Here is a 19,530-nt window from a genome sequence, read left to right as displayed (position 1 = left end):
CAAATTGTACACTTTATTCTATATCTACTACACTGACATACCGTCAATGCCATATTGACATTGTCAATATATGATGTATTGTATCATATAAAGTTTTTAAGTTAGGAAAGAGTAATAGCTGAAACATATTGAAATATTTATTTCATGTTAAACACCATGAGCTCCTAATAATGTTAAAACACACTCACACTTTACTAGTTCCTTTGAAGGATGCTAAGGAACCAACTCATTATTTTGAAAACAAAGAGAATCAAGTATTTCTCTTTACTATATGATTAGTAATTCAGGAAAACGAAAAAACATGTTGAAGAAAAGCTCTTCTTTAGAGTGACCTGCTGGCTAATAAAAGCAGAAGGAATGACAAAATGATCACTGTAACTCCTGGTAAACTAAAAGACCTAGGCAATGACCACAAAAGGCTACTAAAGCTTTAGGTGAAAAACTGATGGATAGTGACTACAGGACTGATATTAAGGAACTATTAACTTCCTTACTTTAAAAATATTTTATGGCTAAAAAATGTTAACCATCACCTGAGCCTTCAGCAAGTCCTAACCTTTTTCCAATACCAAAAGGACCACCAAGGATCACAGATCACCAAAACAAATAAAGCAGTAAAAAAAAAAAAGTCTGGGAGTTCCCACTGTTGCACAGTGGGTTAAGAATCTGACTGCAGTGGCTCAGGTCACTGTGGTGACAAGGGTTTGATCCCCAGCCCAGAGCACTAAATTAAAGGATTTGCATTGGAGTTCCTGTTGTAGCTCAGTGGGTTAAGAATCCGACATAGTCTACATAAGATGTGGGTTTCTTCCCTGGCCTCACTCAGTGGGTTAAGGATCCAGTGCTGCCACAAGTTGTGGCATAGATCAGATGCAACTCGAATCCCATATTGTTGTGGCTGTGGCACAGACCTGCAGCTGCAGCGCTGATTCGACCCCTAGCCCAGGAACTTCCATAGCAGTAGGTGTGGCCTTAAAAAGACAAAAAAGAAAAAAAAGGATCCAGCATTGCCACAGCTATGGCAGAGGTCACAGCTGCAGCTGGGATTCAATCCCTGTCCTGGGAACTTCCATATGCTGTGGGTGCAGCCATACAAATTTTTTTAAAAAGAAAGAAAATGTGTGACATGTTGCAAAAACTACCAAAATATGACACAGAGCAAATGCTACTGAGAAAATGACACCAACAGATTTGCATCATATGATCCAGGGCTGCCACAAACCTTCAATTTGTTAGACAGACAGACAGACACATACACACACACACAATCTGCAAAGCATAATAAGGGAAAATGCAGTCAAACAAGGTATGCCTGTATCACTCTGGGAAGCCTTTATCTTTAAGAGATACATAATGAAGTATTTGTAAGTGATGCAATCTGATGTCTGGGATTTACTTCAAAATAATTCAGGGCATTATTTTATTTCTGTCTAAAGGACACAACTACTTGTAGTACAGGTATGATGATGATGAATTCTTGCAGTTTTTATATGCCTGGACACAGCTTTGTCTCACCATTGGTTTGAAAAGTATTTCTGCCAGCTACAGAATTCAAAGTTGATTGTTTCTTTCGTTTAAGGTTTTGTTTTTGTTTTGTTTTTTTTTACTGTCATCTGGCTTGTATTATATGTTGTCAATGAGAAATTTGACACAACCTTTACCTTTGTTTCCCTTTATGTAACATGTCTGTTTTCTCCAGATGTTCTTAAGACCTTTTCTTTACGATTGGTTTTAAATAGTTTCATATTATGCCATGGGGTAGTTTTCTTCACATGTTTTGTGGCTGGGATTCACTGAGTTTCTTGTATCAGTGGGTTTATAGTTTTCAATAATTATGAAAAGTTTTTAGCAATTATTTCTTTAAATATTTTTCTCTTCCAACCTTCTTTCCTCTTCTTCAGGGCCCCTAATTGCCCAGGTATTAGGCTTCTTATAAGTTGTCCCATCACTCACTGATGTCTGCTCTTCTGTGTGTGCACACGTGTGCTCTTTTACCTTTCTTTTTTACTTTGATTAGATCCTATTTTTATCCCTTGAAGCTCATTAATCTTCTGCAATTTCTTTTTTTCTCTTTTTTTTTGATCTTCTGCAATTTCTAATTTGCCATCTATCTCTATTTGTGCTGGGTTTGTTTATTTTTTTGTTGTGCCCATTGCACGTGAAGTTCCTGGGCCAGGGATCAGACCCGAGCTGCTGCAGTGACAACACAGGATTCTTAACTCGCTGTGCCAAAACAGAACTCCAGTGAAATTTAAATTTTTATAAATTGTCAGTTTTTAGGTATATAGCAAAGACATATATATGTATTATGTGTGTGTATATACATATATGTGAAATACATGTTCAGATTATTTTCCGTTATAGGTTATTACAAGATATTGAATGTTGTTCCTTGTATTATATAGTAAATCCTTGTTGCATATCTATTTTATATACAGTAGTTTATTAATTCCATATTCCTAATTTATCCCCTTCCCACTCTCTCTCCCCTCTGGTAACCACAGTTTGTTTACTATGTCTCTGAGTCTATTTCTGTTTTGCCTATAGATTCATTTTATTATATTTGAAATTTCACACAGAAGCAGTAACATATATTTGCCTTTTTCTGTCTCACTTACTTCACTTACAGTGATATTCTCTAAGCCCATTCAGGTTGCTGCAAGTGGCAAGAGTCAATTCCTTTTAATGGCTAAGTAATATTCCACTGTGTGTATATATTGCGCACACGCACACTGTTGAACCAATCATCTGTTCATGGGCGCTGGACTTGTTCCCATGTCTTGACTATTGTAAGTAGCATTGCAATGAACATTGGGATGCATGGATCCTTTCAAATTAGAGTTTTTATCTTTTCTGGGTATATACCCAGGAGTGGGATTGCTAAATTGTATGGTAGCTCTATTTTTAGTCTTTTACATTTCCTGTGTTATCCATACTGGCTGCATCAATTTTCACTTCCCATACTGTTTACCACAGTGGTTGCATCAATTTACATTCCCACCAACAGTGTAGGAAGGTTCCCTCTTATCCACACCCTCTCTAGCATTTATTATTTGCAGACTTTTGATGATATGCATTCTGTGAGGTGATACCTCATTGCAGTTTTGACCTTCATTTCTCTAATAATTGATTAGCTATGTTCAGCATCTTTTCATGCACCTGTCAGCCATCTGTAAGCCTTCTTTGCCAAAACATCTTTCTGGGTCTTCTGCCCAGTTTTTGTTTGAGTTGTTCGTTTTTGATATTGAGCTATATGAACTGTCTGTATACTGGGGATATTAAGCCCTTGTTGGTCTTAATATTTTCCCCATTCCATAGGCTGTCTTTTCCTTTTGTTTATGCTTTCTTTTGCTGTGCAAAAGCTTTAAGTTTGATTAGCTCCCATTCCATAGGCAAACATTTTCCCCATTCCATAGGCTGTCTTTTGCTTTTGTTTATGCTTGCTTTTGCTGTGCAAAAGCTTTAAGTTTGATTAGCTCCCATTGTTTATTTTTGCTTTTCTCTTACTTTTGCCTTGGGACACTGACCCTTAGGAATGACACTGGTATGATTTATGTCAGAAAATGTTCTGCTTATGTTCTCTTCAAGGAGTTTCACAGTGTCACATCTTTTAAGTCTTTAAGCCATCTTTTTTTTTTTAATAATGGTTTTTATTTTTTCCATTATAGCTAGTTTACAGTGTTCTCTCAACTTTCTACTGTACAGCACGTGTACAGCAAGTGTTCTGTCAATTCTCCACTCTACAGTCATACATACATATATACAACCTTGATCTCACATTATCAGGCTCCATCATAAGTGACTAGACATAGTTCCCAGTGGGATCTCATTGCCTATCCATTCCAAAGGCAATAGTTGGCATCTATTAACCCCAAAATCCCAGTCCATCCCACTCCCTCCCCCTCCCCCTTGGCAACCACAAGTCTATTTTCCAAGTCCAAGATTTTTTCTGTGGAAAGGTTCATTTGTGCTGTGTATCAGATTCCAGATATAAGAGACATCATATGGTTTCTGTCTTTCTCTTTCTGACTTACTTCACTTAGTATGCGTCTCTAGTTCCACCCATGTTGCTGCAAACGGCATTATTTTGTTCTTTTTATGGCTGAGTAGTATTCCATTGCATATATATACACACACCACTTCTTAATCCAATCATCTGCTGATGGACATTAAGATTGTTTCCATGTCTTGGCTATTGTGAATAGTTCTGCAATGAACATGCGGGTGCATGTGTCTTTTTCAAGGAAAGTTTTGTTTGGATATATGCCCAAGAGTGGGATTGCTGGGTCATGTGGTAGTTCTATGTATAGTTTTCTAAGGTCCCTCCACACTGTTTTCCATAGTGGTTACACCAACTGACATTCCCACCAACAGTGCAGGAGGGTTCCCTTTTCTCCACACCCCCTCTAGCATTTGTTATTTGTGGACTTATTAATGATGGTCATTCTGACTGGTATGAGGTGGTACCTCACAGTAGTTTTGATTTGCATTTCTCTAATAATCAGGGATGATTAGCATTTTTTTTCATGTGCTTGTTGGCCATCTGTATATCTTTTTTGGAGAAATGTCTATTCAGGTCTTTTACCCATTTTTTTCTTTCTTTCTTTTTTTTTTTTTTTTTTTTTTTTTTGGCCTTTTTGCCTTTTCTAGGGCCGTACCTGTGGCACATGGAGGGAGGTTCCCAGGCTAGGAGTCGAATCAGAGCTGTAGCCGCCAGCCTACGCCAGAGCCACAGCAACGTGGGATCCAAGCCGCATCTGCAACCGATACCACAGCTCACGGCAACACCAGATCTTTAACCCACTGAGCAAGGCCAAGGACCGAACCCGCAACCTCATGGTTCCTAGTCGGATTCATTAACCACTGAGCCACGACAGGAACTCCTTTTGCCCATTTTTCAATTCAGTTATTGGGTTTTTTGCTGTTGAATTGTATAAGTTGTTTGTATATTTTAGAGATTAAGCCCTTGTCAGTTGCATTGTTTGAAACTATTTTCTTCCATTCTGTAAGTTGTCTTTTTGGTTTTTGGCGTTTTTTTTCTATGGTCTCCTTTGCTGTGCAAAAAGCTTATCAGTTTGATTAGGTCCCACTGGTTTATTTTTGCTTTTATTTCTGTTGCTTTGGGAAACTGATTTGAGAAAACATTTGTAAGGCTGATATAAGCAAATGTTTTGCCTATGTCCTCTTCTAGCAGTATGATGGTGTCTTCTCATGTTTTAAGTCTTTAAGCCATTTTGAGTTTATTTTTGTGCATGGTGTGAGGGCATTCCAGCTTCACTGACTTACATGCGGCTGTCCCATTTTCCCACCACTTGCTGAAAACTGTCTTTTTCCCATTTTATATTCTTCCCTCCTCTGTCAAAGATTAATTGACCGTAGGTGTCTGGGTTTATTTCTGGATTCTCTATTCTGTTTCATTGGACTGTATTTCTCTTTTCGTACCAGGACCACACTGTCTTGATAACTGTGGCTTTGTAATATTGCCTGAAGTCTGGGAGAGTTATGCTTCCGGCTTGGTTTTTATTCCTCAGGATTGCTCTAGCAATTCTGGGTCTTTTATGGTTCCATATAAATTTTTGGATAGTTTGTTGCAGTTCTGTGAAAAATGTCATGGGTAATTTGATAGGGACTGATTGCATTGATCTGAAGACTGGGTAGTACAGCTATTTTTACAATATTATTCTTTCCAACCCAGGAGCATGGAATATTTTTCCATTTCTTTACATCTTTTTAATTTCCTTGATTAATGTTTTATAGTTCTCAGCGTGTAAGTCTTTCACCTCCTTGGTCAGTTTTATTTCCAGGTATTTGATTTTTAGGGGTGCAATTTTAAAAGGTATTGTATTTTTGTATTCCTTTTCATTGTTAGCATACAGAAATTCCACTGATTTCTGAGTGCTAATCTTATATCCAACTTCCAATATTATGATGAATAAAAGTGGTGAGAGTGGAAAGTCTTGTCTTGCTCCAGATTTTACTGGAAAGGCTTTCAGCTTTTCTCCATTGAGTATTATATTTGCTATATGTTTGTCGTAAATGGCTTTTATTGTGGTAAGGTATGTTCCCTCTAATACCCATTTTGCTAAGAGGTTTTTTTTTTTTTTTGTCTTTTGTCCTTTTAGGGCCACACCTGTAGCATATGGAGGTTCCCAGGCTAGGGGTCGAATCAGAGCTATAGCTGCTGGCCTGCACCAGAGCCACAGCAATTTGAGATCCGAGCCATATCTTTGACCTATACCACAGCTCACGGCAACACCAGATCCTTAACCCACTGAGTGAGGCCAGGGATCGAACCTGCAACCTCATGGTTCCTGGTCGGATTCATTTCCGATATACCACAACGGGAACTCCAACTTTGCTAAGAGTTTTGATCATGAATGGATGTTGGACTTTGTCAAATGCTTTTTCTCCATCTACTGAGATGATCATGTGGTTTTTGACCTTTCTTTTGTTAATGTGGTGTATAACATTGATTGATGTGCATACGTTGAACTATCCTTGTGAAACTGGGCTGAATCCCACCTGGTCATGGTGTATGATCTTTTTTTTATGTTGTTGGATTTGATTGGCTAAAATTTTGTTGAGAATTTTTGCATCTATAATTCATCAACGATAATGACCTATAGTTTTTTTGGGGGGGTATCTTTGTCCGGTTTTGGAATTAGGGTGATGGTGGCATCACAGAATGTCTTTGGAAGTGCTCCTTCTTCTTCAACTTTTTGAAAAAGTTTAAGGAGGATGGGTATAAGTTCCTCTTTGTATGTTTGGTAGAATTCACCTGTGAAGCCATCTGGTCTTGGACTTTTATTTGTAGGGAATGTTTTTATGACACATTCAATTTCATTTCTAGTGACTGGTCTGTTCAGTTGATCTATTTCTTCTTGATTCAGTTTTGGCAGGCTCTAAGTCTCTAGAAAGTTGTCCATTTCTTCTAGGTTGTCAAATTTGTTGGCATACAGTTGTTCATAGAATTCTCTCATGGTTTTTTGTATTTCTGTAGTATTGGTTGTGACTTCTTTTTCTTTTCTTATTTTATTTGGGTTTTTTCTCTCTTCATGGTGTCTAGCCAGAGGTTTGTCAATTTTGTTTACCTTTTCAAATAACTAGCTCTTGGTTTTACTGACTTTTTCTACTGTTTTTTTTTTATCTCTATTTTATTGATTTCCTTTGTGATCTTTATGATTTCCTTTCTACTGCTGAATTTAGGTTTTGTTTGTTGTTCTTTTTCCAATTCATTTAGGTGGGGAGTTAAGTTGTCAATTTGAGATTTTTCTTTTTTTTTAAGGAAGGCCTGTATTGCCAACTTCTGAGCACCACTTTTGCAGTGTCCCATAGATTTTGAGTGGTTGTGTCTTCATTATCATTTGTCTCGAGGTATTTTTTTATTTCCTTTTGATTTCCTCATTGACCCATGAGTTTTTTAGTAGCATGTTGTTAATCTCCACCTAGTAAGTTTTTTCTCATTTCTTTTCCTGTAGTTGAGTTCTAGTTTCATGCCATTGTGGTCAGAGAAGATACCTGAAATAATGTCTATACTCTTAAATTTGTTGAGGTTAGCTTTGTGCCCCAGTATGTGATCAATCCTTGAGAATGTTCCATGTGCACTTGAGAGGAATGTATATTCTGATTTTTTTGGACATAATGTCCTGAAAATGTCGATTGAGTCTAACTTTTCTATTATGTCATTTAGAATCTCTGTTGCCTTACTGATTTTCTGTCTAGAGGATCTGTCCATTGATGTGAGTGGGATGTTAAAGTCTCCTACTACTACTATTGTATTCCCATAAATTTCTCCTTTTATGTCTGTTAGTATTTAAGCCATCTTGAGTTTATTTTTACATAAGGTGTAAGTGTTCTAACTTCACTTATTTACATGAGGCTGTCCAGCTTTCCTGACACCACCTGCTGTCTTTTCTCCATTGTATGTTCTTGCCTCCCTTGTGAAAGATTAGCTGAACTCCATTTACTTCTGGGTTCTCTACTCTGTTCCAGTGATCCATCGTCTTTATTGTCTGAAGTCTGGGAGGGTTATGCCACCAGCTTTGTTCTTTTTCCTCAGGATTGCTTTGGCAATTCTGGCTCTTTTGTGGTTCCATATAAATTTTAGGATTATTTGGTTCTAATTCTGTGAAAAACGTCATGCATAATTTGATAGGGATCACATTAAATCTGTAGACTGCTCTGGGAAGTACAGCCATTTTAACTATTTTCTTTTATTAATGTTTTATAGCTCTCAACATATAATTCTTTCACCACCTTTGTCAGGTTTATTCCTAAGGTTTTTTTTTGGGGGGTGGGGGTAGATGTGATTTTAAAAGGGACTGTTTCTTTAACTTTCCCTCTCTGGAATTTCATTGATAATGCAATGAAATGCACAGATTTCTGTATATTAATCTTATATCCTGTTACTCTGATGAATTCATTTATCAGTTTCAACAGTTTTTGTGTGGAGTCTTTAGGGTTTTCTTTATAGAGCATCATGTCATTTGTATATAAAGACAATTTTACTTCTTCCCTTCTAATCTGGATACGATTTCTTTCTTTCTTTCGGACCGCACCCGCAGCATTTTGAGGTTCCCAGGCTAGGGGTCCAATTGGAGCTACAGCTGCTGGCATACACCACAGCCACGGCAACGGCAGATCCAAGCCACGTCTGTGACCTACACTACAGCTCACAGCAAGGCAAGATCCTTAACCCACTCAGCGAGGCCAAGGATCAAACCCACATCCTCATGGATCCTAGTCTGATTCGTTAACCACTGAGCCATGACAGGAACTCCACAGATACCATTTCTTTATTTTTCTTATCTGACTGCTATGGCTAGGATTCCCAATACTATGCTCAATAGAAGTGAGAAGAGTGGCCATCTTGTCTTATTCCAAAATTTAGCAGGAAGGCTTTCAGATTTCACCACTGAGTATTAGGCTGGCTGTAGATTTGTTATCAATGCTTTCTTTATGTTGAGACACAGCCTTCTATACTCACTTTGGTGAGAGTTTTTATTATGAATGTATGTTGAATTTTATCAAATGCTTTTTTTTGCATCCACTGAGGTGATCATGTAGTTTTTTGTCTTTTTTTTGTTAATGGGGATATTTGCATGTGCACTATCCTATGAACCTGGGGTGAATCCAACTTGATGATGGTGTATGATCCTTTTTATATATTGTTGGATTTGGTCTGCTAATTCTTTGTTGAAAATGTTTACACCTATATTCATTAAAGATATTGACCTAAAATTTCCTTTCTATAGTGTCTTTGGTTTTGGTATCAAGGTGATGGTGGCTTCACAGAATGATTTTGTGAGTGTTCTTTCTTCTTCAATCTTTTGCAATAGTTTAAGGATAGCTGTAAGTTCTTTGATGACTGGTGTCTTGAATTGCTGTTTCACCTATTTTGCCTATTTACTCTTCACAGAGTAATGCTGGTCCCTGCTACTTCACCTTGGCTGTAAGCAAAATTCCCATAATATTCTTTCTGAAACTCAAATTATCCTACTTTTAGCTAATGGGAGCCTGTTCAAGCTACCTCCTCAGTCTTTTCAACACAATTTCACATCTTAAACAACCTCCCTGTTTTATGCTAAGAAAAAAAATTACAGGTTCACCTTGAATATCTTTAATGGAGAATCAATTATTTTTCCAAGGAGCCTTGTTCCTTTGAGAGAAAAAGTTCAATGACCACCATTTCAGGGTACCAGCAGTGCTCACTGCTACAAGGTATTTCACTATCTCTAGGCCTTTTTAGGAGAGAGCTGGTGTGTGTGTGTGTGTGTGTGTGTGTGTGTGTGTGTGTGTGTGTGTGTTTAAAGAAAACATGTCAAGAATCCCTAGTGATATTACCAATTTAAATTTATATAATTTGTTTTTACATTTTCATATATTCTTAGGCTAAAAAATCCAGGTTCCTAATATTAAGTACATAAATACTTATTTGCTGTATTCATATACAAGGATATACAGTTTCAGAGTAAGTATCATTCCTATATCATTACTAAAAGCAGCTTAAGATTTGTTTATACTTTTGTCCTTAAGATATATCCCAATAGAAATAATTATACTGCCATATTTTAAAGTATATTAAATAATTCCTCTCTCTCTGGTTTAATCACAAGCATGACACATGGTAAGGGCCTTTTAATCCCTTTTATTTTTAAGGATATCCTCCCTCATTTTGATTTGTTTTATGACTCAAAAATCAAACCTAATCACTAACTTACATCTATTGATACTGGAAAATTTATATTCACAGGCAGTGTCTTTAATATGATATGATCATGGAATTTAAAATCAAAAACACAATACCATTTATATTAAAAGGATCATGTTAAGGGAAGAGATGAGAAGTCACCAGCAAAAGGAAGTCCTAAAACTATGCAGCAAGCCCACCTTAGGATAAACAATGCTGCCTGGAACAAGAGAGAAAAAAATGTAAGGTGAAGGTCTCCAAAGTAAAGAAATAGAACTGAAACTATATGAGAAGTTCAACCAAGTTAAAAAAGAAAAGAAAACAAAAAATAATTCAGAAGACAGCCAGGAACAAAGAAAGCCAAGCAGGTAAAGAACCAGACAATTCACTCTAGGAAAAATGAAGTATAAGGAAAGAAATGTAACCACAGTATACTATTCAGCTCAGCCATGAAAACTTAAAACTATACTAGGAAGATACATACACAAGGGAAAGAATGGGTTAAAGAGCTTAAATCTTTACCTACTGTAACAGAACATCAATAGATAATATTTTTAATTGATAAAGACATAGAGTAACATACACATATTACTCATAAATATAGCATAAACCACACTGAACAGCTGAGAGATTTACTTGGGAATGAGACCAGGAATACTGCTAGTTTGGTTTCAAGTATTTTAGCATCATTTAACTGGGTTTTTTTTTTTTTTTTTTTTTTGGTCTTTTCAGGGCCGCATATGCGGCACATGGAGGTTCCCCGGCTAGGGGTCTAATAGGAGCTGTAACCACTGGCCTACACCACAGCCAGAGCAACATGGAATCCGAGCCAAGTCTGAGACCTACACCACAGCTCACAGCAACGCCAGATCCTTAACCCAGTGAGCAAGGCCAGGGATCAAACCTGAAACCTCATGGTTCCTAGTTGGATTCGTTAGCCACTAAGCCACGACGGGAACTCCCATTTAACTTTTTTAATTATGTACATGTATTACTCAGAGAAAAATAGGTATTTGGGGTTTTTTTTCAATCTGTTTCTTCTCCCTTTTGGCTTAATCTTTTGCCTCCAGTTTTATTAAGAATTAATTAAGAAATAATTGACATATATCACTATACAAGTTTAAGATATTCAGCATGATGGTTTGATTTACATATACTGTGAAATGATTACCACACTAGATTCAGCTAACATCCATCTTCTCATACAGATACAATAAAAAGAAAGAAAAAATTTTCCTTTTGATAAGAACCCCGTAGGATTTACTCTCTTAACATCTTTCCTATACATTATACACCAGTGTTAGCCATAGTCACACTGTACATTACTTCCCTAGTACTTATTTATCTTATACCTGGAAGTTTGTCCCTTTTGAGCACCTTCCTCCTATTCTTCCCCCTCCAATCATCCACCTCTGATAACCACAAGTCTAATCTCTTTTCCTATGAGTTTGGGTTTTTTGTTTGTTTTTAGACTCCACATATAAGCAAAATCATACAGTATGTATCTTTCTCTGGCTTATTTCACTCCACATAATGCCTTCAAAGTACATCCATGCTGTCACAAAAAACAGGTTTTATAAAAGACAAAAACTACCAAAATAATCATGATTTGCATGCCTTATATAGAGTACATGTTGCCTGAATTCATCAACCAAGTTATTCAGTGGGAAAAGTTGGCTGGCTGTCCACAAGTTTTATCAACTTGTTCACTTCATGAGATATTTCCTGTAAATAAAAACATCAAGCAAGCGCCCACTCTTCATCACTATGGGTTTTACACACTTTTTAGCATCTCAGTGTTACTAATGTTACCTACTCACACTGAGTTAGCAAGAGTCTGTTTAACACACACACACACACACACACACACACACACACACACACACACACGTATATTTTTATATGGCTGCACCCATGGCATGTGGAAGTTCCCAGGCCAGGGATCAAACCCGCACCACAGCAGCAACCAGAGCCACAACAGTGCCAACTCGTCTAGGCCATCAGGGAACTCCAATTCAAAGTATTTTAATAGTAAATGTAAAACGTTCATCTTTTAATACATGAAAAAATTACAAAACTGGCTCAATCAGAATGACATCAACTAGCAAATTTTTTGCCAAAAAATGAATTTTAGTTTGATCTGTTGGTGTCAAATAAACAAAGGCCATTTATACAGTGCTACATAAATAACAGATATTAAGTGCTAGTCTGCTACAAGTAAAGTTCTAAAAGATGCAGTTATCTTCTGTGTACTTGGCAGCATCAACTCCTGTACTACCCTCAAATCTAGCTGTGCAGCTGGCCCAAGCCTGTAATTTTTCCCGATAGATGACAGAGCAACTATGGGAAGATAAACAGTACCTAAATGAATCTGTATTTTACTGATGTTTACTATTTTACAAATTAGGCATGAAACAAGTACTGATGTGATATTAAGAAGCGTGATTTGTTTTTATGAGTTCTCCCTACATAAGATGGCATGTATGAAACAACAAAATTAAGATTTTATTTATTTATTTTTATTTTTTGTCTTTTTAGGGCCACATCTGCGACACATGGAGGTTCCCAGGCTAGAGGTCGAATTGGAGCTGTAGCCCCTGGCCCATACCACATTCACAGGAACTCCAGATCTGAGCCACATCTGCGACCTACACCACAGCTCAAGGCAATGCCAGATCCTTAACCCAATGAGCAAGTCCAGGGATCGAACCTGGATCCTCATGGATGCTAGTCAGATTCATTTCCTCTGAGCCATGACGGGAACTCCCAAAATTAAGTTTTTTGTTTTTGGGTTTGTTTTTATTTTTTTTGCTTTTTAGGGCCACACCCGAAGCATATGGAGGTTCCCAGGCTAGGGGTCGAATTGGAGCTACAGCTGCCAGCCTACACCACAGCCATGCCAGATCCGAGCCCCACCTGTGACCTACACCACAGCTCATGGCAACGCTGGATCCCTAACCCACTGAGCGAGGCCGGGGATCTAGTCCACAACCTCGTGGCTCCTAGTCGGATTCCTTTCTGTTGTGCCACAACGGGAACTCCTTTTTTTTTTTTGGAAGATTTTAAATAGAACAATATTCCAGAAACTTATCATAGAACTATCTTAAAGCACTAGCACAGTTTCAGATCACATACAATGAAGATGACAGAACTTCAACTATCAGTGTTTTATTAGTCAGATAAGTGGGGCTATACCTGTCACCTGATAAAGCATCTGCCTTAGAAGTGCCAGTTGTGGCTCATCAGTAACAAACCTGACTAGTTTCCATGAGGATGAGGGTTTGATCCCTGGCCTCGCTCAGTGGGTTAAGGATCTGGACTTGCCATGTCTAGCTTGCACACATGGCTCAGATCTGGCATTGCTGTGGCAGTGGTGCAGGCCAACAGCTGCAGCTCCAACTAGATCCCTAGCCTGGGAATTTCCACATGCCGTGGGTGCAGCCCTAAAAAAAAAAAGACAAAAAAAAAAAAAAAAAAAAAAACAAACCATGCCTTCAGGGAACTGAATATGAAAATTTTACTTTGTTTATATTATAATGAAGTCTAATAACACAAAATCCCCATCACCAAAAAGAAACAGTATAAAATGTACACTATTAATGGCAGAGTGCCATTACTACATCTTCAAATGGCTTCATGCCAAATATAAGTCATAGGCTACTGGTTATATTCAGACTTGTGCTTGGGTGTGTATACATGTATTCATATTTACATGCAAATATAAATATGTAACAGTACTGTTGTAATTTCTGAAACTTACCCCCAAAACAGAAGCTAAATAAACGCTCATCCAAAGAAAAGGTTCCACTTCAAATAAGACACATAGAGGAATAAAGAGGCAACAAGAAACCAAAAGAAACTAATCCTTTTATGAGCAAGTGGTTGCTTTCAAAGATCATAAAGCAGAATGTTAAAAACTCCTAACTTAATTTGCTGAAGTTAATACAAGCTGTATTACAATATTACAAACTCAGTCCCTACCCTCAAACAGTAAGAATGACATAGTGATTCAAACATTTGTAGCCTAAACAAAACACTGAGGTTGTAATGTACTCTTGGACTTCACATAACTGGATTATCTAGTGAACTACTCAAAACAACAGTGTATATATCGAGAATACCTCACTAAAAAATATTTTTTATCAGATTACCTTATTTCTCAGGTATGCCTTTTACAGAGCTTTTATAGTATGGGGGTCAAGTGGTCCTTCCAAGCTCAAGTCTTAGGAAAAAAAAGTCACCTAAGTATTCTATCTTTTAAATTTCTTTGCCAAAAGTGATGGATCACCTGTTCTATGAGTATTTTTAGAGTAAGGTCAAGTGAGAGTGAGTCTTAGGATCACTTGTAGATGTTCTCAGGTTTAAAATGATCAAAAATCCTTGCCCTGAATGTCTTTATACAGAATTGAGGAGTGAAAAGACTTAGTCCTTGAAATTTTGTTTAAAATACGTCATAATAAAAAAAGTAAAGATAGACACATGAATCAAATACAGCAAACTGTTGACAATTAAACCTCATAATGGGTTTAACCCAACCCAAAGGATGGGTTTATGAGGTTCATTATCTACTCTATATTTTTGTATATGTTTATAAACTTTCAAATTAAAATTCAGAATAAAAAGCAATAATTTATTGGCCACTTGAGAATTCATTAATATACATATACAATCCTTACAGAAGTTGTAACTTTAGAAAAATTTAACAGGCCAAAATACTAAACAGAGGTTATACTAGGAACATAGTAACCTGAGAGATTTCTCCATTCTTATATCCTACCTTTCATTACCTACACTCTCCTACACCTAAAATAAAGGATTTTTGGTTTTATAGTGGGGGGAGGTAATATATGTATATATACACACACATATGTATTAAACATCATTAAAATTAAAACAAAGGTTTGCTGTCAGGATTAAAATGGAACATTATGTTAGTTCTGAGAAATTAATGAGGTTAAAGGACTTACCTGCTCTTCTCTTTTCTGCTTACGTAACTGTAGTCCTTCTTCCTCCCTTCTCCTGCGCATCTCATCAGGATTCAGGGACTTATTTTTATAACTTTTCAGGCGAAAGTTCTCTTTTCCTGGGGTAGTCATGATTTCTACAAAAATAAGAGAAAGGGAGGGAACAGAAGAACTTAGCTTAACATAAAGAGCTCTGTTACTTTAATAGCTCGCCTTTTTTCTTTTTTTTTTTCTGTCCCACAGCACAAGGAGGTTCCCAGGCTAGGGGTCGAATCAAAGATACAGCTGTTGGCCTACACCACAGCCAAAGCAACACAGGATCTGAGCCATGTCTGTGACCTACACCAGATCCATAGGTTCCCAGGCTAGAGGTCGAACTGGAGCTGTAGCCACTGGCCTATACCACATCCACAATTCCAGATCTGAGCCATGTCTGCAACCTACACCACAGCTCACCGCAATGCCGGATCCTTAACCCACTGAGCGAGGCCAGGGACCGAACCCGCATCCTCATGGATACTGGTCAGGTTCGTTTACCGCTGAGCCACGACAGGAACTCCAATACTTCAGCTTTTTAAACATACAGATATACGTGCCCAGATCCCCCACACTGGAATGTCAAATGATTACTTCAACAGCTTTATTAAAGTGTACCATTAGTATGTTCACAATTATGTGCAACCATCACCACAGTTAATTTTTTTAACATTTTCACCACCTCAAAAGTGATCACTCCTATTCTTGATATTTTATATGAATAGAATTATGTGTGATCTTTTGAGCCTGGCTTTCTTCCACTTAGCATAATATTTTCAAAGCTCAACTATGTTGCAGCATATATTAGTACTTTATTCCCTTTTTTGGCTGAATACTATCCCATCATACATACATACTCTATTATACTTACCAACTCATCAAATGATGGACATTTGGATGCTTTCCACTTTTTGGCTATTATAAATAGTGCTTCCATAAATACATGTGGACAAGTTTTTATGCAGAAATGTTTTCATTTCTCTTGGGTATATAATTTATATACATTGTTTAATCATTTCAAGAACTGCCAAACCTTTTCCAAAATGGCTTCACCATTTTACATTCCCAACAGAAGTGTACCAAGGTTTGCCAACCATATCCTCACCAATACCTGCTATTGAAACTTTTTTTTAATTGAAGTATATATAGTTGATTTACAATAATGTGTTAGTTTCAGGTGTATAGCACCTTAACATGAGATCAAAAGTATAACAACCTTGTGATTCTAGCCAGTCTAGATGGCTAGATGTCTTTTAAAATATTTATTTGCCAACTACATATCCTCCATAAAAAAAGTCTATTCAGATTCTTTAACCATTTTAAAACTGGGTTATGTCTTTTTTTTACCATTGAGCTGTATGAATTCTTTATGTATTCTGCCAAATCTACAATTTGTTAATATTTTCTTCCCTTCTATAGGTTGTCTTTTTACTTTCTTGATGATGTACTTTGAAGCACAAAAGGTTTTAGAGTTTATTCTCTTACATTTAGGTTTGTCACCCATTTTGAGTTAATTTCTGTATATGATGTGAGGTAAGGGTCCAACTTCATTATTTTGCATATGACTACCAGTTGTTCCAGAACTATTTATTGAAAAGACTATTCTTTCTCCATTGAATGGTCTTGACGCCCTTTCTCAGACTCATTGGATCAGAGACACACAGTTTTCTCAACTTTCAATTCTATTCCATTGATCTGTATGTGTATCTTTATGCCAACTCCACACAATTCTGATTACCGTTTTTTCTTTTTAAAGCCACACCTGCAGCATATGGAAGTTTCCAGACTAGGGGTCAAAGTGGAGCTATAGGTGCAAGTCTACACCACAGCCACAGCAAAACTGGATCCGAGCCGCATCTGCAGCCTATACCACAGCTTGTGGCAATGTTAGATCCTTAATCCACTGAACAAGGACAGGGATCGAACCTTTATTCTCATGGACACTATACTGGGTCCTGCTAAGCCACAATGGGAACTCCCCGTTTATCATTTTTGTGGGAAGTTTTAAAAACAGGAAGTATAAGTCCTATTTATTCTTTTTCAAGATAGTTTTGGTTCATCTGGATGCACTACTATTTCACATAAATTTCAGAATCAACCTGTCAATTTCTACAAAGAAGTCAGCTGGGATTCCAATATGAACTGCACTGAACCTGCAGATCAATTTGGGGAGTACCAACACCTTAATGTTAAATCCTCCAACTCATGAAGACATAATTATTTTTTACTTAGAATTTTATTTAATTATTTTTATTTTTATTTTTTTGTCTTTTTGCCATTGTCTTGGGCCACTCCAGCGGCATATGGAGGTTCCCAGGCTAGGGGTCGAATCGGAGCTGTAGCCACCGGCCTATGCCAGAGCCAGAGCAACAGGGGATCAGAGCCGAGTCTGCGACCTACACCACAGGTCATGGCAACACTGGATCCTTAACCCACTGAGAGAGGCCAGGGATCGAACCCCGAAACCTCATGGTTCCTAGTCAGATTTGTTAACCACTGAGCCACGACGGGAACTCTTTTACTTAGAATTTTAATCTCTTTCAACATGTTTTGTAGTTTTCAAAGTGTTTTACACTTTGGTTGAATCAAATTTAAATTTAATATTTGTTAAATATTAAATGTTTTAATATTTGTGACGCTACTGTAAATGGAATTATTTTCTTAATGTCACTTTTGGATTGTTCATGACAAGTCTATATAAATACAATCAATTTTTATATACTGATTTTGTATCTCACAGCCTTGCTGAACTTGTTAATTTTAATATTAGTGGATTCGTTACAATTTTCTACATACAAGATATTGTCACCTGTCAAAGACAGTTCTGCTTCTCTCTTTACAACCTTGGTGCCTTTTCTTCTTGAATAATGGTCATGGCTAGAACCTTCAATACCATGTCAAACAGAAGTGGAGAGAGCAAAAAATCTTGTCTTATTCCTGATTAGGGGAAAGTATCCAGTCTTTCACCATCAACTGTTACCTCTGGATTTTTCACAGATGTCCTTTTTCATGTTAAGGAAGTTTACTATTTCTAGTTTTCTTTTCTTTTTTTTACAAGTAAAGGGTGTTAGAATTTTGTCAGATTTTTTTTCTGCATCTTTTACAATGACTGTAACTTTATTTTATTGATACATATTTGTGAATTTTACACCAATCTTACATTCTTAGGATAAATGCCACTTGATCAGGGTATATAAACATTTTTATATACTACTGAATTTAGTTTTCTGTTAATTTGTTGAGAATTTTCATGTTCATATTTATAAGAGATATTACACTGGTCTGTCCTTTCCTAGTGATGTCTTTAGCATCAGGGTAATACCGGCTTCATAAAATAAGATGGGAAGTGTCCCCGCCCTCTCAATTTTTCAGAGGCATTGATGAAAAGATAGTCCTAATTCTTCTTTAAATGTCTGGTACAATTCAGCAGGCTTGGATTTGTCTATGCAGGCAGTTTTATAGGTAGTTCAATCTCCTCATTTGTTATAGGTCTATATAGAATGCCTATTTAAGTCAGTTTTCGCCTTTCTAAAAAGGTGTCAGAGTTCCTGTTGTGGCTCAACGGTAACAAACCCAAGTAGTAACCATGAGGATGTGGCCTTGATCCCTGGCCTTGCTCAGTGGATTACGGATCTGGTGTTGCCGTGAGCTGTGTTGTGGGTTGCAAATGTGGCTTGGATTTGGCATTGCTGTGGCGTAGGCTGGCAGCTGCCTCTCTGATTCAATCCCTAGCCTGGGAACTTCAATATGCCGCAGATGTGGCCCAATAAAAGCCAATTTAAAAATAAATAAATAAGTGTCCATTTTACCTAAGCTATGTAACATACTGATACACAACTGTTCATAGGATTCCTCTATAATCCTTTTAATTATTTTAAGGTGAGTAATGTTCCCCATTTCTTTTTTTTTTTTTTTTAATTTTCCCACTGTACAGCAAGGGGGTCAGGTTATCCTTACATGTATACATTACAATTACATTTTTTTCCCCCACCCTTTCTTCTGTTGCAACATGAGTATCTAGACATAGTTCTCAATGCTATTCAGCAGGATCTCCTCGTAAATCTATTCTAAGTTGTGTCTGATAAGCCCAAGCTCCCGATCCCTCCCACTCCCTCCCCCTCCCATCAGGCAAGCACAAGTCTCTTCTCCAAGTCCATGATTTTCTTTTCTGAGGAGATGTTCATTTGTGCTGGATATTAGATTCCAGTTATAAGTGATATCATATGGTATTTGTCTTTGTCTTTCTGGCTCATTTCACTCAGGATGAGATTCTCTAGCTCCATCCATGTTGCTGCAAATGGCATTATATCATTCTTTTGTATGGCTGAGTAGTATTCCATT

The 19,530-nt window shown here is 37.2% G+C and overlaps 1 protein-coding gene across 1 annotated transcript in view; it reads right to left on the bottom strand.

Annotated features, from left to right (window-relative positions):
* The window catches only part of KPNA1 (karyopherin subunit alpha 1), a gene marked incomplete at its 5' end in the record, with an annotated part of 55,742 nt that extends 40,452 nt beyond the window's left edge, over positions 1–15,290 (bottom strand). Inside the window, 1 exon segment of the mRNA NM_001163405.1 lies at positions 15,157–15,290. Coding sequence (NP_001156877.1) covers positions 15,157–15,285 — 129 coding nt within the window.
* Positions 15,291–19,530: the final 4,240 nt, after the last annotated feature.

The sequence above is a fragment of the Sus scrofa genome, chromosome 13, assembly GCF_054392235.1.
Source record: "Sus scrofa isolate SSC_HxYL_T2T_F1_AM1 chromosome 13, Sscrofa_HxYL_maternal_Yorkshire_Landrace_v2.0, whole genome shotgun sequence".
NCBI lineage: Eukaryota > Metazoa > Chordata > Mammalia > Artiodactyla > Suidae > Sus > Sus scrofa.
The sequence above is the reverse complement of the archived record's forward strand: the minus strand, read 5'-3'. Positions and strand labels throughout refer to the sequence as shown.